Source organism: Entelurus aequoreus, linkage group LG05, assembly GCF_033978785.1.
Source record: "Entelurus aequoreus isolate RoL-2023_Sb linkage group LG05, RoL_Eaeq_v1.1, whole genome shotgun sequence".
In the NCBI taxonomy this organism is placed as follows: Eukaryota; Metazoa; Chordata; class Actinopteri; order Syngnathiformes; family Syngnathidae; genus Entelurus; species Entelurus aequoreus.
In genome coordinates, this window is record NC_084735.1 from 34,917,097 (window position 1) to 34,940,852 (window position 23,756).

General features: G+C 39.2%; 1 protein-coding gene across 2 annotated transcripts in view; it reads right to left on the reverse strand.

Annotated features, from left to right (window-relative positions):
* Positions 1-15,515, reverse strand: part of LOC133650567 (unconventional myosin-Ic-like) — a 38,821-nt gene extending 23,306 nt beyond the window's left edge. Inside the window, exons 1-6 of one of the 2 annotated variants that reach the window (XM_062047952.1) lie at positions 15,016-15,515; positions 6,954-7,112; positions 6,758-6,873; positions 1,830-2,028; positions 1,662-1,742; positions 61-240 (exon numbers count right to left, since the gene is read on the reverse strand). In XM_062047952.1, the coding sequence (XP_061903936.1) occupies positions 61-240; positions 1,662-1,742; positions 1,830-2,028; positions 6,758-6,873; positions 6,954-7,112; positions 15,016-15,033 (753 nt within the window). In that variant the 5' untranslated portion in view covers positions 15,034-15,515. The remainder of the gene's footprint in view (positions 1-60; positions 241-1,661; positions 1,743-1,829; positions 2,029-6,757; positions 6,874-6,953; positions 7,113-15,015) is intronic. The other variant, XM_062047953.1, reaches the window with a different exon arrangement.
* Positions 15,516-23,756: the final 8,241 nt, after the last annotated feature.

Genomic DNA, 23,756 nt, shown 5'->3' on the forward strand with positions numbered 1-23,756 from the left:
ACTCAGCATCACACACACCACAATCCCAGGCTAAACCGAGGACACTTTGGCACTACGCACCTTAACCAGATATTGGTAGTTCTGAGGGTTTCGTTCAAGATCAAGCGTCTGAAGCAGGTCACTGCTCCCACCATCTAGAAGCTGGTAGAAGATGTGGAAGTTTCTTTCTCCGTGATTTTGGTGGACTACCCGAGATTTCTCCAGCAGGTAATTAAGGATGTGGCCACCAACTGGTGCTCCCTAAAATGGAAATAGATATGAGATCTTCCTTGAACAGTGGTATACAATGTGTGTCAGAAATGCTCCAGGACTGGTTGATGTTCCGTCAGTAAAAATGTAGTTTACCACCACTATGTGTGAATGTGGAATGAATGAATAATGGGTTCTCACTTCTTATTGTAAAGTGCAATTTATATCTCAAAAAAGTGCATTAGTATTATTATCATAATTATTGTTTAAACGTCCTGCAGCTTTTGGTGTGCAGGAAGAAGTGAGAGTTGAGGCAGGAAAATATGTAATTTGGAAGCAGGAGGACAGGGCCCTGCCCTTTTCCAAAAGGCTGTTTTTGTCCCCTGCACTTTGTCCAAAACGTCCAAAGATATTGTTTTGCTATTGAATGGAGACACTAGCACCAGGCAGAAAACGGCTACTCAGGCTGAAACTTGTCTCTTTAGGCCGCCTACAAGCTTGTTGATTGGCTTTCTGGAGCTGTTTTCTAGCCAACATGACACTAATTGACAACACACAGCAGCTGACCAATCAGCAGATAAGAGTGAGTTAGCCTCCACACAGCAATATGGATCACGAACATATAAGCCAAATAAAAAGCCACACAAGAGGAATCTAGTGCTCCACTCCAAGGTAGTTATGTTGTTGACGAAAACTTGCGCTAACAGAATAAGAATGCAAATTTCAGTCGAAACGTTTGCTATTCTTGATAGCGCAGTGTCTTTTGTTTTGTTTTGTTCGATTCCCAGCCAGGGTCAGGGGTAGGGTTGGGGTTAGGGGGTCTAATCCTAACCCTAACCATTTGATATTTTAATCCACTAACAATGCCCTAACCTTAACCACAAATTCAAACCTTACACTCTAACCTTCTAACCCCAACCCCAAACCCCTAACCTAACCCCAACCTAACTGTTGTTTCCCCATTCATATTACTTCAAAACATGCATCTACTCCCTTGAAGCCAGGCCCCCTGTACGCAAGCCAGTTGTGTCCCTCCCGCTTATGGAATCCCAATTTCATCCCTGGTGGCAGGCCTGCTCACAATGCTCTCAGCATCTGCCGGTTCCTGCCTGAAAAGAACGTCGCCATGCAGAAGCAACCTCCCCTGATTAGCTGTGACTTTTTTCCTTTATTCCAAGCTCAAGGGAATTATTAAGGAGACCCGTTTTAAAAACTTGGATGACATCAATTTTGGCCGGGAGGACGGAGCTACGCAGGATCCCATAAGAATCCTTCCAGGAGTGCATCAAGGTGTGGCAGTGATGGCTGGGAAAGTGCGTTAGACTCCAGGGGAATTACTTGTAGTTTGAAATATATTTTTTGATACATCAGTCTTAGAACTTTGTGGAAATCCATGTTATTATTATAATTATGGTTATAATGGTGGCTCAATGTTTCTGGTATGCTGCAAAAAGGCTAAAATAACGGTTTACCTCGAAGTCAAACTGAACATCCATATATTTTCCAAACCGACTGGAGTTGTCATTCCTTAGTGTTTTTGCATTGCCGAATGCCTGTGCAAAACAAGAGAGTATAATGATAAAAAGGCAACCTATGTATAACAGTACCTTAATTAAGCATTGTACAGTTTGATGAAATACCTCCAGAACAGGGTTGGACTGAAGTAGGCGGTCTCCAAGGGTGGTCATGTGATCATGAGTGGGACAGGTAACAGCATAGTAGAGGAGGATCTTCTTGGAAGCTTCTGTTTTTCCTGAGCCACTCTCCCCTGATATAAGAATACATTGATCCCTCCATGTGGTCTTCATGGCCCGGTAGGTGTTGTCTGCAACCGCATAGCTGAATGAAAACAACGTAAGACTCAGGTCAGCATTCTGATTACTAACAGTGACGAGACTTAATAATGCATCAAACAAAAAGAGGAACAAAGAACTAATTACTAACAACAAATCATTCTTTACATTCATTTTCCTTTAAAATAAAGTATGAAACCGTCTTATAGTTGGTGTGTAGAGATTAATACATGCAAACCTTTCCAGATGTGTTGTTTTCAGAATTGTATCTGTATTGTGTCTTACATGTTGAAAAGAAAACCCTTCATTCAAAGGATCCCCCGCCCCAAACGAGTCAGAGAGAAAGATAAATTTTATGTATTTAATATGTGTTTACTTACTATGGTATATTATTTATTTGTTCACTGTTATGTTACAGAGAACAAGAAAAAAGGATAACATTGCTATGGTATGAAAAGGGGTAAGATTAAATAAGCTCAGCTTCTTCCTACTCCTTTTCAAACATGCTGTAATGAAACAACTGGAAATATGTGATGAATTACATTGTATCGTATGCATGTTCTAAATAAACTGAAACTGAACTGAACAGAAAACCAAGTTGGTTTAGGAACTAAAAATATTCCCGTTTTTCCAGAAATTTCAAGAATTCCATAAAACCATTATTCAATTAAAAAGTGTTAGTACTTCAACATTTTGGGACCGAGTTAAACAATTCCAACACCAACCAATTCAGCTCATTCAGGACATTAATGCCCTTAGTCATTTTCAAAAAAATACTGCTTTTCCAGAAATTCCTAAATTTCCAGGAAGTTCCCATGGAAATGAATTGGACATTTTTCCAAGTTGCACAATTCCCACATTTTTCAACCTATTTAAACCATGCCAACATCAACACATTCCACTCATCCTGGAAATTCAAACTAACACTTTCCCAAGTTCTACACCAATTTCATGTTTTTCTGAAATTGACAAATTCCTGAAATTCTATAACACTATTTATTATTCAATTATAAATTGTCACTACTAACACATTTCTTCACAGATTCAAACCATTCCAACACTAACCAATTCAGTCTATTTAGGACATTGATGCGATTTATCGCCTGCAAGAAATTCATGCTTTTTCTGAAAATCTCAAATTACCAGGAAATTCTCACTGAAATGAGTAGGATATTTTTCCAAGTACCACAATTCCCACATTTCTCAACCGATTTAAATAGTTCTAACACCAACATGTTCAGCTCATGAATTTTATTACGTGGCGCCATCTTGGCATTTTATCATTTTAGCTGATTTCTTACTTTTTAACTTAATAGTCATGGATTCCGTCACTTGGCGCCGTCTTAGAAGTAGGCTAGCCTTTCAACTGTTAGCATGATTTTATTAGTGTGCTAATATTAGCATGCTAACATTTTTGAAATTTTAACGTTTTAAATCTAATAATTATGGATTTTGTTACTTGGTGCCTTCTTAGAAGTATGTTAGCTATTCCCCTGTTATCATGCTACTGTTATAATGCAAACAGTTTATGCTAGCATTTCAGCTAATTTTATACTTTTTAACCCAATAGTCTTGGATTTCGTTACTTGGCGCCATCTTAAAGATATGCTAGCCTTTCACCTATTAGTATGCTAATTTTGGCATGTTAATATTAGCACGCCATTGTTTTATGCTAGCATTTTAGCTAATTTTGTACTTTTTAAACCTAATAATCATGGATTCCGTTACTTGGTGCCATCTTAAAAGTATGCTAGCTGTTCCCCTGTTACCATGCTAATGTTGGCATGCTAACATTTTATGCTAGCATTTTAGCTAATTTCGTAATTTTTAACATGGATTCTGTTACTTAGTGCCATATTAAAAGTATGCTAGCTGTTTCACTGTTACCTCACTAATGTTAACATGTTAATGTTTTATGCTAGCATTTTTACATGGTTTTGTATTTTTAACCTAAAAAAGCATGTATTTTGTTACTTGCCTCCATCTTAGACGTAGGTTAGCTCTTTATCTGTTAGAATGTTAATGTTAGCATGTTAATGTTAGCAAGCTAAAAAAAAAATTCAAGCATTTTAGAAAATACTCTACATTGTAAACCTAATAATAATGTATTTCGTTACTTGGGGCCATGTTACAATTATGCTAGCTGTTACCCTTTTAGCATGCTGAGTTTTTATGCCAGCAATTTAGCTAATGTGATACATCTACAGCTAAAATATATAGAATATGTTACTTTGTAACTTCTTGAAATATGCTAACTTTCCGAACTATACCAAGATTTATACTACATTTCAGTACAGCTTCTGCTCGTCACCTCTCAAACCTTCTATTTCAACTTTCAAACCATTTCTATATTTCACTAGTATTTCAGTTTAACGTCAGCTTTTCAACTTTCAAACAATTTCAGCATTTAAACAATTTCAACATTCAAACCATTTCTACATTCACCTTACATTCAATTACCATTTCAGTTTAGTGTCAGCTTTTCAACTGTCAAACCATTTCACCATTAAAACAATTTCAGCATTTAAACAATTTCAACATTCAAACCATTTCTACATTCCTCCTACATTTCATTAGCATTTCAGTTCAGCGTCAGCTCTTTAACATTAAAACCATTTCCACATTCAAACTATTCTTACATTTATACTACATTCTATCAGCATTTCAGTTCAACTTCAGCATTGGAGCATTCACAAGCAATACCTTCAGGAATTGCCTCATTTGCATTTGATAATTTTACTATGTATAATTTGATGGATAACTTGCTTTTAACTCATAAGTCAAGCAGATATTTAAGATTTTTTTTTAATTTTTTGGAATATATGATAACATTTTTGTTACAATACTAGATCATATTCAATCAATCAATCAATCAATGTTTATTTATATAGCCCTAAATCACAAGTGTCACAAAGGGCTGCACAAGTCTCGTATTGGTATGTCAGACTTAGCCTTGTCTTGGTTTAACTCTTATCTTACTGACAGGATGCAGTGCGTCTCCCATAACAATGTGACATCGGACTATGTTAAGGTAACGTGCGGAGTGCCCCAGGGTTCGGTTCTTGGCCCTGCACTCTTTAGTATTTACATGCTGCCGCTAGGTGACATCATACGCAAATACGGTGTTAGCTTTCACTGTTATGCTGATGACACCCAACTCTACATGCCCCTAAAGCTGACCAACACGCCGGATTGTAGTCAGCTGGAGGCGTGTCTTAATGAAATTAAACAATGGATGTCCGCTAACTTTTTGCAACTCAACACTAAGAAAACGGAAATGCTGATTATCGGTCCTGCTCAACACCGACACCTATTTAATAATACCACCTTAACATTTGACAACCAAACAATTACACAAGGCGACTCTGTAAAAAATGTGGATATTATCTTCGACCCAACTCTCTCGTTTGAGTCACACATTAAGAGTGTTACTAAAACAGCCTTCTTTCATCTCCGTAATATCGCTAAAATTCGTTCCATTTTGTCCACTGGCGACACTGAGATTATTATTCATGCGTTCGTTACATCTCGTCTCGATTACTGTAACGTATTATTTTCGTGTCTCCCTATGTCAAGCATTAAAAGATTACAGTTGGTACAAAATGCGGCTGCTAGACTCTTGACAAGAACAAGAAAGTTTGATCATATTACACCTATACTGGCTTCCTGTGCACTTAAGATGCGACTTTAAGGTTTTACTACTTACGTATAAAATACTACACGGTCAAGCTCCATCCTATCTTGCCGATTGTATTGTACTATATGTCCCGGCAAGAAATCTGCGTTCAAAGAACTCCGGCTTATTAGTGATTCCCAGAGCCCAAAAAAAGTCTGCGGGCTATAGAGCGTTTTCTATTCGGGCTCCAGTACTATGGAATGCCCTCCCGGTAACAGTTAGAGATGCTACCTCAGTAGAAGCATTTAAGTCCCATCTTAAAACTAATTTGTATACTCTAGCCTTTAAATAGACCCCCTTTTTAGACCAGTTGATCTGCCGTTTTCTTTTCTCCTCTGCCCCCTCGCCGGGTTGTTCCGGTTCCGGTGACCATGGATGAAGTGCTGGCTGTCCGGAGTTGGGACCCGGGGTGGACCGATCGCCTGTGCATCGGTTGGGGACATCTCTGCACTGCTGACCTGTCTCCGCTCGGGATGGTCTCCTGCTGGCCCCACTATGGACTGGACTCTCACTATTATGTTAGATCCACTAAAGACTGTACTTAGAGGGGGGGTTACCCACATATGCGGTCCTCTCCAAGGTTTCTCATAGTCATTCACATCGACGTCCCTTATGTGGGCTCTGTACCGAGGATGTCGTTGTGGCTTGTGCAGCCCTTTGAGACTTTTGTGATTTAGGGCTATATAAATAAACATTGATTGATTGATTGATTGAAGTCACAACGACATCCTCGGTACAGAGGACAAGGAAAACTCACCCCAGTGGGATGTCGATGTGACTATGAGAATTTTGTAAATAGGCCTTTTTCGTGAATGTATTTGTTAACAATATTACATACAAATATTCTCTTTTTGGTACTTAATGGGAACTAAATATATCGTGTAAATGTGAGCTGGTGTGACAATTAGGTTCCTTGAAGACTTAAAATATAAATTTTGTCCTAAAAAATTCCCAGGCCAAAAATTACCTAAACTGGCACAATTGCGGTTGTAGTCTGTAGTGGTATAAATATGCATAAGCTGTTTTCAAAACTTAAAATAATAATCTTTGTACAGGCAGTAGAGAAAAAAAATCACAAAAAAAGTTTGACATCACTCACATGTGAGGTGATATTTCATAGAAGCTGACTCCTCTGTAGCGTTCCATCTGTGGCTTGGAGTAAATCTCCAGCTCTTTGTAAGGGTTGACTGACACCAACACTGATCCGATGTATGTCTGAGCCAAGACAGTCACAGAAAGAATTAGATCACACATTAAAAAAGCCCCTTCAGAGAAGATGGTCTGGGCTTTATTACATAAATGAGGTTTTCTCCGAAGCGCCGCCGCAGGTTCTCTATAAAGGCTGCCTCACTGTTGTGGTTCTCCAGCAAGAGAAAGTCCTGCACACCAACCCTGTCACGGGCCGTAAGGGTGCTCTCCATCACCAAACGCACCCTTCCTTCAATGTCCACCTCCTGCAGAGAGAATATTTGTTGCAGTTACACAGATTTGACACTAAATGGCGCTGCAAGACTGCTGCCATTTCATTTGAGGCATCAATACTCCCCCAAAAATTGTTGGTAAAGCTCACTGTAAATCGATTATTTCATAAGATTTACTTGTGATAGGTATATATTTTGGATGTACTAAAATCTTGACAAACACACAAAACGTCCTGTTTGTAGTGTCTGGTGCTCAACATTCCAGGACACACAACATGTTACAAAACTGTCAATGACTCAACACTTACTGACTAAATCTGTAAACAACACTCCACAGTTCTGCAGACCGTTGGCAAGAACAAACAGTTACAACATCCAAAGAATCCAAATGATAAACAATATTGGACAGGCTTATCTATGGGGAGATGATGATGATGTGCACTATATACAAACAATGTTGATAACACTAATGACAAAACAGTGTGTGTCTGTGTACATGTCAAACTTAATGTGATGGCAGACGTAACGCTGCACATGGGTAGAATTTGGTGGGCTGCGGTGACATTCTCTCTGGCCGCTGTGTAAAATATCACACGCACACACAACCACAGCAACATTCATGCACGCAGCTAAAAGGGAAGCATTCGTCACTTTGCAGTCCTTATTGATGACTCACACTGAAAAAGATTGTCAATTGGGTTGGTTTTTTGTATACACTTTAACATATCTACATATGGTACAAAGGTACACAACATGCACCTTGGGGTATTTGAGTGTATTTAGGTACATTATTTGCAGCCAGCAGCTGTTTTTCCATAAGCACTCTGCACATTCTAAAATACAAAATAAACCTGCCAAAATGGAGGTAAAAGAGCAGTAATTTCACAAGAATAAGGTCAAAATATTAAGAGAATAAAGTCATAATATTAAAAGTAAAATGCTGTAATCTTAATATTTTTTTTTATTGAAAATAGTCTCAAAATGAGGGGAACATTTGGATTGGATGGATACTTTTTGAGAGGATTGGGGCACGGTTTTATTTACAATCTGGGAACACGTGGAGAATCTTGACTGTGGTGCAAAATTTGCGCAAACTTCAAACCAAAACATACTGTATCCAATACAGGTTATTTAGACCAGTGTTTCTTAACCATAAGCCCCCTAGAGGGCTGTCAAGAATATATATTTTACTCAGCTGTGGTCCATATAAGCCGCAGCGGTACTCAGTTGTAACACACTTTTTCGACACTTGTGGCAGTAATGACAATATCAAACAAACATAAGAAGTCTGGAGCTAAAGTCATAGAGAAGTTTCTTAAGCGCAAAAAATATGACTAAAGTGGTGAAGCTCTATTTTTCTTTGCACTTTAATTTTATTGACAGTTTAGTTAATAAACATATTCATTATTGATTTAGTTTATTTATTCTAGCACATCATAATTGTATGTAAATACTTTTTTCGTCAGTTATTTATGTCAGTTGTTTATGAGTCTTTTCCTATGCATTATATTTGGTTAGTACTTATTTTTCTAATCAGCCTGACCTAAACCTGATGTTTGTTTAAGTGTTAAATAAATAATAATCTCTGTGATTAACACGTGCCTTCATATCATTTGACAAGGTTGTAAACTGTAAGTAGGTTAGATATAATTATTAAATATGATTAAAATCAAAAGTAAGATTACTATTCCAGTGTTTATATTTGAAAGGGCCCCGGCCCCTCTGTAGTGGAAGAGTTGGGCCTCAAGGTTGCAAAGGTTAAGAACCCCCTGATCTAGACAACAAGGAAGTGTTTTAAATGTTGATTAAATTAATGATAGGTCCCCTTTACAGTATAGTTAACTTGTTATCATATCTACATGGGTTCCATCCATCCATACATTTTCTACCACTTGTCCCTTTCGGGGTCGCGGGGGGTGCTGGAGCCTATCTCAGCTGCATTCGGGCGGAAGGCGGAGTACACCCACACACTGCATCATCGCAGTGCCAACACAGATAGACAACATTCACAATCACATTCACACACTAGGGCCAATTTAGTGTTGCCAATCAGCCTATCCCCAGGTGCATGTCTTTGGAGGTGGGAGGAAGCCGGAGTACCCGCAGGGAACCCACGCAGTCACGGGGAGAAAATGGGTTGATTTACAAAATATAAAGTATCAATGTGGCACGATGGGCATTCTTAGATTTTTCAGTATCCGGCCTAGTGGGGAAAAGCTTGGACACCCATGGTGTAGATGTAGAATGTACTTAAAGCAGGGGTGGGCAATTAATTTTTACCGGGGGCCGCATGAGCAACCCGAGCACTGCTGGAGGGCCACACCGACAATATTTCAATTAAATTTTGCACAAATTATTTTTGATATACCGTAAGATAGATAATAATAATATTTTCATTTAACCTAACTTATCTTTATACAAAAGCAGATGGCTTTTGATGGTTTTATTTTTAACACTTTCTTACACAACACTTCCTGATGTATATTACAATACAAAAATTTCAATTTCTGTCACTTCATCCTGCATCCTCTTTGTTGTGAACGTAGCACGTCTGTAAGGGGATTGGCGAAGAAGGAAGAAGCGTTGCTGTTGCGGAAATGAGGAGTGAGGATTGGTTTTCCTTTTGGAAAGAACGAGATAAGTTGAGCTGTGTTAGTATAGCATGCTCAATAAAAGTTTAAAAAGAGCGTCAGACTTGGTGTGCACTTCTTCTGGACGCTACAATTGATGTCACAAGTGGGATGAAATGCCTCCCAGTTCGCCTTGCCATCAAACCTGGGAGTCTTCATTGAGGGCGGAATTCCCCCCGTGGCAAGCAGCGTGGCTGCACCTGTAAACGCTGTCTCTCTCTCTCTCTCTGTCTCTCTCTCTCTTTGCGGCGAGCTCCTCACGTGGCACGTACCTCCCGATGACGTAGCACACAAGCAGCGCAGTATGCGCAAAGTTTTACTTCTGCCACCAATTGTAGCGTCCAGAAGAAGTGCACACCAAGTCTGACGCAATTTTTAAACTTTTATTGAGCAAGCTATACTAACACAGCTCAACGTATCTCGTTCCTTCCACACGCACATCTCCTCACTCCTCATTTACGCAACTCAAGAAGACAACATCTACTTCAGCAGGTCGTTACACTATATTCTTTAAACACAGCAACGTGTGTACCACAATTAAGCACACGGCTTTATCTTTACTTGGCAGTCCATGTCTTTTTAAAACACGCCATTCGTCATCAACTTTTCTCTTTTTAGCGTCTCGGGGATAACCGGGCATCACTTGTCGCTGTGCGCCTTCCCTCACAGGACATACGCACATATAACACTTTTCAAAATAAAAGCAGCACAGTTGTATTGCACGCACGACAAAGATGTTTTTTTTAATTGATTTTGTATTTGTGATTGCCGCTGCGCGCACGAGCATACGTCCACACGGAAGTAATACAAATAACGCTTTTCAAAACAAAAGCAGCACCGTTGTATTGCACACTCGAAATAGATACTTTTTAAAATGTATTTTGTAATTTATAATTGGCCTCACGCGGGCCGGACAGGGACGTACAAAGGGCCGGATGCGGCCCGTGGGCCGCAGAATGCCCAGGTCTGACTTAAAGAAACCAAAAATAGACTCCTTTCTGACAAGAAACACTCTTCTTCTTTCCATGTTTTACTTCTATCTGCAACCCCTGCAGTTTTTGTGTACACAACTATAAAAGATAAACAGCAAAGTTGAGAGTGGAACAAAGGGGCTACACTTCCACAACATTTCTTCTCCATACAAAAGCGTCTCCCAGGGGGCTCATTTGCTCACTCCGTGTCGGTGAAAGGCCTTTCCCCTTGACTGCAGCATTTGCAGGGAAATCCTTGCGAAAACAAGAGGACAACAGTGGAAGGTAGCCAAGGCGTTAGAGCAAAGGAAAGTCACCACTCCTCGTGGCTTCACTTTGGGGCATTGTTCTCTCATTCCTGCAGGTGGGCTCCCTACAGATGTGATCACCAGTTGGCCCTCAGATTTTCCAAAGAACACAAGGAAAGAATGTTCGGGTCGGGTTTGGGGCAAGCGGTCAGATGAAGCAACTGAATCTTTTGTTGTTGTGTGGCAATAGCGGTGCATGATTTTCAATCAAACGATTCAGGATGCAAGATATAGGATTATAGTTAAGAACCCTCATCTTTTACCTTGAATTTGACACCAAAAAACTCACAAAGGTACAGGTAGGCATACCTATCCTGATGAGACATACCTCAGTACAAGACTGCACAGAGCCAGATAGCCATTGGCAAGAACAACCTGGCCCCTCCTTTGAACGTAATCACTCATTCCTCCTTTAAACTTAGTCACACATGCTTTTTGCAGACGGGCATCAGCTGTCAAGCTATCAGTGTGTTTGCACCATAACGTCATTCCTCAATGTTTCTTCAATAAACTCTTGTTTTTTTTCGTACTAACTTAAGAAGGGCTTTGCCTGATAAACATCAAGGGTCTCCAGGCAACTAGACTATTTTGTGCCATCACACAACACAGCAAACATTGTTTTGAGCTGCTGTGCAGTCACAAGTTCAACATTTTACTTTCATCACGCTCATTGCAAGTTGCAAAACTGTTTGTCAGAACTACTGTCCTCCGCATTGGACATTTTCTTTTGTCAGGTTATTACTAGGGATGTCCGGTCAAGGTTTTATGCTTATGCTGATCATCCATGAGTGAGATTGGCCGATACTAATACCGATACCAATCACCTGTACAAACCCCAATTCCATGAGTTGGGAAATTGTGTTAGATGTAAATATAAACGGAATACAATGATTTGCAAATCATTTTCAACCCATATTCAATTGAATGCACTACAAAGACAAGACATTTGATGTTCAAACTCATAAACTTTATTTATTTTTTGCAAATAATAATTAACTTAGAATTTCATGGCTGCAACACGTGCCAAAGTAGTTGGGAAAGGGCATGTTCACCACTGTGTTACATGGCCTTTCCTTTTAACAATACTCAGTAAACGTTTGGGAACTGAGGAGACACATTTTTTAAGCTTCTCAGGTGGAATTCTTTCCCATTCTTGCTTGATGTACAGCTTAAGTTGTTCAACAGTCCGGGGGTCTCCGTTGTGGTATTTTAGGTTTCATAATGCGCCACACATTTTCAATGGGAGACAGCTCTGGACTACAGGCAGGCCAGTCTAGTACCCGCACTCTTTTACTATGAAGCCACGTTGATGTAACACGTGGCTTGGCATTGTCTTGCTGAAATAAGCAGGGGCGTCCATGGTAAAGTTGCTTGGATGGCAATATATGTTGCTCCAAAACCTGTATGTACCTTTCAGCATTAATGGCGCCTTCACAGATGTGTAAGTTACCCATGTCTTGGGCACTAATACACCCCCATACCATCACAGATGCTGGCTTTTCAACTTTGCGCCTATAACAATCAGGATGGTTCTTTTCCTCTTTGGTCCGGAGGACACGACGTCCACAGTTTCCAAAAACAATTTGAAACGTGGACTCGTCAGACCACAGAACACTTTTCCACTTTGTATCAGTCCACCTTAGATGAGCTCAGGCCCAGCGAAGCCGACGGCGTTTCTGGGTGTTGTTGATAAACGGTTTTCGCCTTGCATGGGATAGTTTTAACTTGCACTTACAGACGTAGCGACCAACTGTAGTTACTGACAGTGGGTTTCTGAAGTGTTCCTGAGCCCATGTGGTGATATCCTTTACACACTGATGTCGCTTGTTAATGCAGTACAGCCTGAGGGATCGAAGGTCACGGGCTTAGCTGCTTACGTGCAGTGATTTCTCCAGATTCTCTGAACCCTTTGATGATATTACGGACCATAGATGGTGAAATCCCTAAATTCCTTGCAATAGCTGGTTGAGAAAGGTTTTTCTTAAACTGTTAAACAATTTGCTCATGCATTTGTTGACAAAGTGGTGACCCTCGCCTCATCCTTGTTTGTGAATGACTGAGCATTTCATGAAATCTACTTTTCTACCCAATCATGCACCCACCTGTTCCCAATTTGCCTGTTCACCTGTGGGATGTTCCAAATAAGTGTTTGATGAGCATTCCTCAACTTCATCAGTATTTATTGCCACCTTTCCCAACTTATTTGGCACGGGTTGCTGGCATCAAATTCTAAACTTAATGATTATTTGCAAAAAAAAAATGTTTATCTGTTTGAACATCAAATATGTTGTCTTTGTAGCATATTCAACTGAATACGGGTTGGAAATGATTTGCAAATCATTGTATTCCGTTTATATTTACATCTAACGCAATTTCCCAACTCATATGGAAACGGGGTTTGTATTATTTGTATATTTCTCACTTTATTTATTGTGAGCTCTATTTACAGTATCAACGCAATATTTAAACTAATTCCTTATTCTCTTTTATTGCATACAATTGTTTGAACAGAACAAAGTCAATAGTAAACAATAAATAAACAAAAGCAAAAACTACTATGTACTACTCATTGACTGTAAATCCTTTGGTTTTTGTCCTCAAAGTCCTCTTGTGTCCAGGGAGTTGGTAAACATTAACAAAAACAACCAAAAATGATTTTGAGAAATTAAAAATATTGATCTGATCATCCTAGTACCGATCATATAATGATACTACCTTTAATATCGACACCACCAATTTATGAATTGAGCCGATCCTCCTCTTTCATGTCGTGTACTGACTGTGACGATGCTGACACACCTACAGATGTTATTATCTTCTCTCTAACTTTTATTAATCTACTTGTTCATTTCTTGTTAATATCTGCTGACTTTCTGCTGCAACCTGCTTCCATCTGCACTTCTTAAACTTTACTAAGCACTTATTTATTTGCTTAACTTAGCTTAGCTACTAGCATGCCTCTTTTTCATGGTGTGTAGCATGTTTACCCTAGCCTTCCAGTGATAATAGTACATGGTAATGATACTTAAAATACTAAGAAATACAGTTTATTTTCCGTAATGGAGGTGATTATTTTTGGTTGAGGGCAGGGGTCTGCAACCTTTACTATTAAAAGAGACATTTTTTAGAATAAGAAAAATAGTATTGAGCCGCAAAAGCTATCACAGTTTATAAACTTTTAAGTTTTCATCTTTTTTTATTTCACAGGAAAAGCAATCTATTTATGTAGAATGTAACTCTTTTTTCTTTTCTCTTTTCTTTTTTGACTAGTATTCATAGTTAGCTAACCGAAGGGGTTGCACACTGAACAAACAGGCTTTCAGTCTCTTTTACTTGCCTTCCTTGCGCTTCAGAACATCAGCCTGTGCGCATTCACGGCCTCACAGACCGTCTGAAATTATTAAACTCTTTTTAAAAATGCAAACCTTTCTCACCCCAGGGTTAAAAAGCAGATGCAAATCCCTGGTTTAGGGAAGCGGCTCCCCACTGTGTATGGAGACAAATGATTAGCTGCTAGCGGCTTGTCATCCAGAGAGGATCAGCATTAGTGATCGCCATTAAAAGGCATTAATCGGCAATGGCCGATCACATTCTTTTTTACGAAAATTGTCCAAATAGTTGATCGATCAGCACATCCCTAGTTATTACATATTTCATGTAAACTTCCTAAATAGAAATACTTGACGACAACACAAATGTAATGAAGCCTCTGCACCTTTTGAAGTACATGCGAGGCCCAGCAATGCAACATAGTGCTTGATGTGGCTTTCATGTGGTGAAATGTGCTGGGTTTTTCCCGATACCTCACAGAACGACTTGGGTTATGGCCTCATGACTAAACTCTGCCTGGGCTGACTCCTTCCAGATAATCTTCCATATTTGGTCAGCCCCGCCACGCTGTTGTTCCTAGGCAGTTTGGTGCTACAGCTGGACCATACCCACCACCCACCCAAAACCATTTACTGTGGAAGCATTGTTTATTTTTAATCCAAAACTACACAAGGGGCATCAAGGTTGTGGCTCTTACCCTGCCTTGGTACCTCATACTGTGCTGTAGTTGCTTGAAGAAGGATGAAGTGTAGGTTCCCCCCCTGGGCTGCAGCTCCTCCTCTCGTGTCAGGCAGACCCCTTAACGGCAACCTTTCATTCAACGTTGCCCGAGGGCCACAGAGCAAGACAGCTTCTCTCTCCTTTTTCACCTTCTCTCAGCCTTTCTCCACGTCCTGCTTGGCAATCCCCTGCATGGGAGGATACAAAAACCACTCCTCTTGTTTAAAAATCTTGGATTCGCCTTCCCCTTTAAGGGCTCAAATATATGTCTGCCTCTCCAAAGCCCCTTCAGCCTCTCTCTAAACTGAGCTGCATGAAACAAGGGCAGGAACTCCACGAACACGTCACAAGTAGCTTGAAAAAAAACCAAAAAAAACATGGGAAAGTATGCTGCCGTGGATAATGCAAACGCTGTGCCAAAGAAACAGAGAGTGGAAAATGTTGCGAGCAGCTCCAAATGAGAGAGTAACAAAACATTGAAAAAACTTAGAAGATCCTAAAACATTCTTTCCCTCCCAGTTTAGTTTGCTCCCTCCCTTTTCTCCCACAAGCTGAGACAGATTCAAATAGGATGTGGCTTATAGGCTCCTTCCAGTACTTTAGGTAGGATGTAAGCTTCCTACAGATTTCTGTTACTAATTGATCACAAAAAACCTTTTATAATTTTTAATGCCTTCACTTTGAAAAACACGACCAGAGTAACACCTATTCCTGTGCTTTTTTGTTTTATTTTGCCTTTTTATTTATTTTATTGCATTTTTGTTAAGTCACTATATGCATGCAAGTGATGAGAACAAGGAAAAGTGTGATGATGACCATAGTATGACAATTTACTGCAACGTAGGAGGGTACAAGCAACAATAAATCCACATTAATAACACTCGAACAATAGATGGATAGATAGATAGATATTTTACTCTTTCACTTTGCATGTTCTCCCTGTGCTTGTATGGCTTTTCTCCGGGTACATCCAGAAAAAATGCATGTTAGGCTCATAGAGTTGTCTCACGGGAGTGAGACGCTTTAGTGGCGCCCTCTGCAAGACCCTCGTCATGCTTTGTGCTTGTGTTGATCCCACTGTGAGTGGGATAGTGGTTTGAGCTGGTGACCCTTTATTCTTTTGTGCTGTGTTAGTGTTTACAGTGCTGCTTTTAGAAAATACACTTAAAAAAAAAAATCACATTCTAGTGAAGTGAATTATATTTTATATAGCGCTTTTCTCGAGTGACTCAAAGCGCTATTACATAGTGAAACCCATTATCCAAGTTACATTTAAACCAGTGTGGGTTGTACTGGGAGCAGGTGGGTGAAGTGCCTTACCCAAGGACACAACGGCAGTGATTAGGATGACGGAAGCAGGGATCGAACCTGGAACCCTCAAGTTGCTGGCATGGCCGCTCTACCAACCAAGCCACGGCGCCCCTACATATTTTTCCCTAAATTAAGTATTGAATTAAAGACGACCTATGATGATTTTATTCTACATTTAAAACACTTTCTTGTGGTCTAAACAATCCATCCATTTTCTACTGCTTGTTCCTTTCGGGGTCGCGGGGGGTGTTGGAGCCTATCTCAGCTGCATTCAGGCGGAAGGCGGGGTACACCCTGGACAAGTCGCCAACTCATCGCAGGGTCAACACAGATAGACAGACAACATTCACACTCACATTCACACACTAGGGTCAATTTTAGTGTTGCCAATCAACCTATCCCCAGGTGCATGTCTTTGGAGGTGGGAGGAAGCCGGGGTACCCGGAGGGAACCCACACAGTCACAGGAAGAACATGCAAACTCCAAACAGAAAGACCCCGAGCCCGGGGATTGAACCCAGGACCTTCATATTGTGAGGCACATGCCCTAACTGCTGCCCACCGTGCTGCCCGGTCTAAATAATATTAATTGAATATGCTTTTGTGTAAAATTTGCTTAGATTTTGTTCCAAAGTCACTTTTAGAACCAGTTTTTTTGTCTGTTTGCAAGAAGTTAGATTCTGGAGGCGTTCCCAGATTGCAAATGAAACCACACCCCACCCTCTCCAAAAGTATTATAATTTATCTTTTGAAAAGGTACACTGTTTGAATATATACAGTATCTTGAAGTCTTTGCTGTTATTTTTTTTCCAAACACGGGCGAAAATAAACTTCATAAACAATATATAGATTCACCCGATCACAACATTAGGTACAACTGCACACTCCCTGATCGATTCAGGCTTTAAGCAGCAGTTATGTTACGGCATGTAACAGTGATATTATGCCCATGCCAAGATTAAATGGAAATAATACTAGAGATTATAGGACCCACTTTTTGTCAAACTGTTAATCAAAGTAATGGCGTTATATACATTTAATACGAAAAAATAATACATAAAAACTAAAGTCACGCCCCCTGGCTTTCGATGTGTATGTCCTGCTTTCTGACATCAGGCTATGATTAGACAGATCAATCTATTACAGATTATCATGTATTTTACAGACAGTCTGATACTAACAGTATAATTTGTCAGATGTCAATTGTTTTGAAAATGTATGAAAGATGTCTCTATGTCATCTATATATTTAATATACCGGTAATTAATTTGACAGGTCTTCAAAAGATTTACAAATAATCCATATATTTACTATATTTAATTTAACAGGAAAGTTATTGCAGCTATAGTCACTGTGTGTTTTAAATGTAGACTTGAAGGGGGTCTCCTGTCCCTAGTTAGGGTTTAAGTGGTTTAAACAGGAAAGTGGGGGTGCCCCTCCGTCCCTGTTTTATAACATTTTCAGTGGATTGAGATAACGATGACCTGTTATTAAAGCTCTACAATGGGGGTTGTGGGGGTCCTCACCCCCTTGTCTGTTGCAGTTTAAAACCAATGTTGACAGCTGTTGATTGAGATAAACAATGAAAGGTTTGTAGCCCATGGAGGGGTTAGCCATATAACAGCATCAATGCAACCTTCAGTCGTCACAGGACCAAGAGTTGTAACTCCGGCAGCAACTGTAAGTTTGAGAGCATTATAAATGACAAAATATATATTTATGATAGAGTTAATATATGTTTAATCCAGTTAATTAAATAAAATGTTGTTATTTCCCTTGATCATTGAATACAGCCACGCTCTTTATCATTAGACAAATACTGAGACAGTGGATTACAACATCACGGCATTTTGTCAGATTTTAACTGCACCAGGACCCAACCTCAGTCATCCCCTCAGTGACAGTGCAGTTTGAGAGCATTGTAATGTATGTTTAATATTATTTCTTTAATTAAATCAAATTTGCTCTGTCATAGGAATCAGAATAGTTACATCCTTCATGATTGAATGTAACCCCGCTCCCCATCGTTGGATGATGCTGAGACAGCTGATTATACAATGGCATCTCAACATTTCGTCAGTTCCTACCTAATCCTAACACTGTCCACTTTTTTCAAGAAAATGTTGTAACAATATCTGTTTTATAATGCTCTATTTAATCTTACTTTATATCTTAGTCAAACTAAGAAAGTTAAAAAATAAATCTTTCTTTGTTTCTAAAATATATATTTAATTTAAATACCACCAACATATAGTGTATATATTTTTTGACCAACATCAAAATGTACTATGCAACAATAGTTTTAACAACACTACAAATTATACTACAGTCATGTCGTTGATGGAATGGTTTAATTTAGGTTTTAAGCCACATCATGCAGTTAAAAAATATGAACACATCATATGAATGGTAAATGTTTAGAGCTAATAATGCTAAAGTTTTTCAAATCTTCCCATGTTTCTTTAAAACTTTAAATGTCTACTTTGTAGGATTGTAAGATTTTCAGGAAAATATATTTAGTTTATTTTCCATATTACAAGAGTTTTGATAAATGCTTTGTGTAAAAACAGTTAATGTTTAATCCACTTTTTAAAAAATATTTAACACAATGTTTTTGATTGCCTGTCACTACATTGTAGTAATATTAATAGTGTTCTTCTTTTTGTAACGTTCACATGTTTAACATACATATCGTGAATTTAAGTTGCAATGTAAGTGTATTTTTGATCAATTTCAGGGATTTTTTAGCAGAAACAATTAGAAGCTTTATTGTCATTGTACAACAATACAACGCAATTGAATTGAATGAAAAGCAAGTCAACACTGCTTCTTGGTTTTACAATGTTTACGTGTAGTGTGACTTTTTTAGTGCTTTTAGACTACCAACCATTCCCATGCTTTTATCATTGCTTTTTCCTAAATCGAACCTTGTTTGCGTGTATGTGTTCTACACAAGCAGATAATAGTTTATTTTGTGTTAGTATTTTAAAACGGTTAATTTTCAAAACAGACGGCGGGAATAAAATAATATTTCCTTAAAATCCCTTTAAGTCTTATTTATGTCTTATATGTATTACAGAATTTTCAATTATTATGCTGTGGCGAACGATAAAAGATAGTCACCAAACTGGACTTGTTTATCTCAAGTTCAGCGGCGAGTACAATAAAACTATTTATGTTTTTCATTTTCAACTCCTGCCTCATTCATAGAACTTCTCCATAATAGTGGGCCTTTGATGTGAGCGATTTCAAAAGACAACGGCGGTATTAACACTGCAGGACTCGATGGTACGCGGCGTGCCATTTCATACTAACAACATTTCTAATGTCACGCATTACTAAGTGGAGACAAACACCGACATCCATAACATAGCGCTACATGACATTGGTGAGCCGAAGACGTGAGCAATGTGGGATTACAAAACACACAACGGATGACGCGGCTAATGTTGGTGGCTAACTTCGCTGCAACTGTCAAGTTGACCAAGTTCTAACATAGAGAAATTACCCAGGATGTGACGAGGCATTTTTACATAGTGACCGTGATGCTTTGAGAATTCTATGGTATCAGCAGGTAGAACACACTCAAGGCTACTATACTGAGTAAAACGAGTGTAAAGGTGACAAACATATTTAGAAGGTGGTAATGAGGTTTTTTATGCACTAAGGGCCTGATTTATGAAAGGTTTGCTTGTCCTATTAAACGTGCAAACTAGGGCTGCAACTAACGATTAATTTGATAATCGATTAATCTGTCGATTATTACTTAGATTAATCGATTAATAATCGGATAAAAGAGACAAACTACATTTCTATTCTATCCAGTATTTAATTGGGGGAAAAAACAGCATACTGGCACCATACTTATTTTGATTATTGTTTCTCAGCTGTTTGTAAATGTTCCAGTTTATAAATAAAGGTTTATTAAAAAAAAAAAAAAAAAAAAAAATTTAATTAAAAAAAAAAACAAAACAAAAAAAAATGCGCATAGCACAGATCCAAACGAATTGATGACTAAATTAATCGGCAACTATTTTAATAATCGATTTAATCGATTAGTTGTTGCAGCCTTAGTGCAAACGTGATAGCACACGCAAAACGGGTCTACTAAACGTGTGCAAAGTAGATTGCGTCTGTTAGGTGAGCAGGATGAGCAAGCATGCGATCCATTTTGCGTCTCTTTCGTCATTAATATGCAAAAATATATGCTGAGTAGAAAACAGCCAAAATACTGGGAGGTGAAGATGCAAATATATTGTACAGCACGCGCAATGTGATTTATCAACACTCATCAGTGTTTTGCGAGCACTATTTAGCTTTTTAATTAGCATCTCTGAAAAGTAAGTGCAAACTGACACAGTGACACATACAGCTGTGAGGTCGGTGCTTGTGCTGCAAATATAGATGAGGAACAGAGAAGAGAAGGTGTGTGTGTGTGCGTGTGTGTGTGTGTGTGTGTGTGTGTGTGTGTGTGTGTGTGTGTGTGTGTGTGTGTGTGTGTGTGTGTGTGTGTGTGTGTGTGTGTGTGTGTGTGTGTGTGTGTGTGTGTGTCAACCTATTTGCATGGTCTGTCAGAAATTAAAATTATTATACATAGAGGGACAAGTGGTAGAAAATGGATGGATATCATAGACACTGCAACATCTTTTTATAATTTTATAGCTGCATGCTGGGTGAGTTAAGAGGCTGGTTAAAAGGAATACATTAAATGCGTTTTTTGGCTTTTTTTTTTTTTTAGTTGTGTTAGTTTTTTCATTTAGAATAAATACTATAACATGTTTCATGTATGAAAAAACACCTTGAAATATGCATTTTTTTGCATCTTAGCACATAAATGCAGCCTCTTGTCCATGAGCGCATCAGCGGCGCACAAAAAAAGTGCTTCATTGTGGATGCACAGGACTGCTTCTAAAATGCCTCAAAAAAGCGGTACATGTCTGCTGCTTGTTTGATAGCAAAACGCTACAAGTAGGAGCATGATAACATGAATGTGCAGCAAATGATCTAGAGTCTCTGTGGTAAAAGCTGCGTAGTCCACGCAAAAACTTATTTTAAATAAGGATGTCTGCAGCCATTTTCAATCGTACACTCAGCAACACGCCCACTAATAGTACAAACAATTTTATTGTTTGTACACACGGTTTAGCGGGTGGTATTGGGATTTTAATAAAAAAGACCCTTACTATGAAAATATTTGATCTATTAATAGTAATCCTAGTCCTATTGCGTGAACATTTGTTTACCAAGGTTAGGCCTGGAATCAATTAGACACGATAAACGAGTTATTACTGTAAAAAAGCACTTCTTTAAAGACCTACTGAAACCCACTACTACCGACCACGCAGTCTGATAGTTTATTTATCAATGATGAAATCTTAACATTGCAACACATGCCAATACGGCCGGGTTAACTTATAAAGTGCAATTTTAAATTTCCCGCAAAACTTCCGGTTGAAAACGTCTATGTATGATGACGTTTGCGTCGCAAAATTCCACAGTATATTGGACATCTGTATTGGTGAATCTTTTGCAATTTGTTTAATGAACAATGAAGACTGCAAAAAAGAAAGCTGTAGGTGGGATCGGTGTATTAGCGGCTGGCTGCAGCAACACAACCAGGAGGACTTTGACTTAGATAGCAGACGCGCTATCCGACGCTAGCCGCCGACCGCCGACCGCATCAATGATCGGGTGAAGTCCTTCGTCGCTCCGTTGATCGCTGGAACGCAGGTGAGCACAGGTGTTGATGAGCAGATGAGGGCTGGCTGGCGTAGGTTGATAGCTAGTGTTTTTAGCATAGCTCTGTGAGGTCCCGTAGCTAAGTTAGCTTCAATGGCGTCGTTAGCAACAGCATTGTTAAGCTTCGCCAGGCTGGAAAGCATTAACCGTGTAGTTACATGTCCATGGTTTAATAGTAGTGTTGATTTTCTGTCTATCCTTCCAGTCAGGGGTTTATTTCTTTTGTTTCTATCTGCAGTTAAGCCCGATGCTATCACGTTAGCTCCGTAGCTAAAGTGCTTCGCCGATGTATTGTCGTGGAGATAAAAGTCACTGTGAATGTCCATTTGGCGTTCTCGACTCTCATTTTCAAGAGGATATAGTATCCGAGGTGGTTTAAAATACAAATCCGTGATCCACAATAGAAAAAGGAGAAAGGGTGGAATCCAATGAGCCAGCTTGTACCTAAGTTACGGTCAGAGCGAAAAAAGATACGTCCTGCACTGCACTCTAGTCCTTCACTCTCACGTACCTCATCCACAAATCTTTCATCCTCGCTCAAATTAATGGGGTAATCGTCGCTTTCTCGCTCTCGCTGCTGGTGTAAACAATGGGGAAATGTGAGGAGCCTTTCAACCTGTGATGTCACGCTACTTCCGGTACAGGCAAGGCTTTTTTTATCAGCGACCAAAAGTTGCGAACTTTATCGTCAATGTTCTCTACTAAATCCTTTTAGCAAAAATATGGCAATATCGCGAAATGATCAAGTATGACACATAGAATGGATCTGCTATCCCCGTTTAAATAAAAAAAATTCATTTCAAAGTAAGTTCAAGTTTTCCCTTGACCACATCCTGTGCTACTCAAGCTTGCCACAAAATGTATGGGGGACGCCGGTATCCTGTAGAGCAGGGGTGCAAAACTCATTATAGCTCAGGGGCCACACAGAGGAAATTTTATTCCCAAGTGGGCCAGACTGGTAAAATCATGGCATGATAACTTAAAAATAAAAACTATTTCATATTGTTTTCTTTTTTTTAAAAATTGAACAAGCACAATCTGAAAATATACAAATTATAATGTTTTTTTACACTTACATGTTGAGGTTAATAGTATTCTATCTTCATTTGTCGTGATTTAAACGTTCTGAATAAATTATGTGATAATGTTTACCAGTCAAATAGGTGGAATTGAGTTTGGCAGAGTTTTAAAATGCTCTGATGGAGTTGAATTTTAATCTATCAGAAAATGGAATGATAATATCAAAATTAAATTACAGCATCTCAGCATATTTTTGTTTGCTAGATAATGTGGCCCCAGTCCTCTATCTTAACAGAGCGCATAGCCGCGCCCCCTCTGAAGTCATGCACGCTCTAGCAATTGCTATTGTGACATCCAGTGCACACATTTAGAACAGCAGCTTCTTTCATTAAAAAAATTCAGCTTATTTCTAAACTTAGCAAACTCATCTCGCGGACCGGATAAAACCTGTTCACACTCCTGATCCGGCCCGCGTGCCGTACGTTTAACACCTGTGCTGTAGAGGGAGCCCATATGACACATGTATTATGACCTAAAGAGCGCAGAGCTATATCCCATCACCACCTTATTCTTGCGACGCCCTCTTGGCAAGTACCTTTGTGGCCCATAGCTAAAATTAATGAATTGTCAATATGTGTCATGTGATACC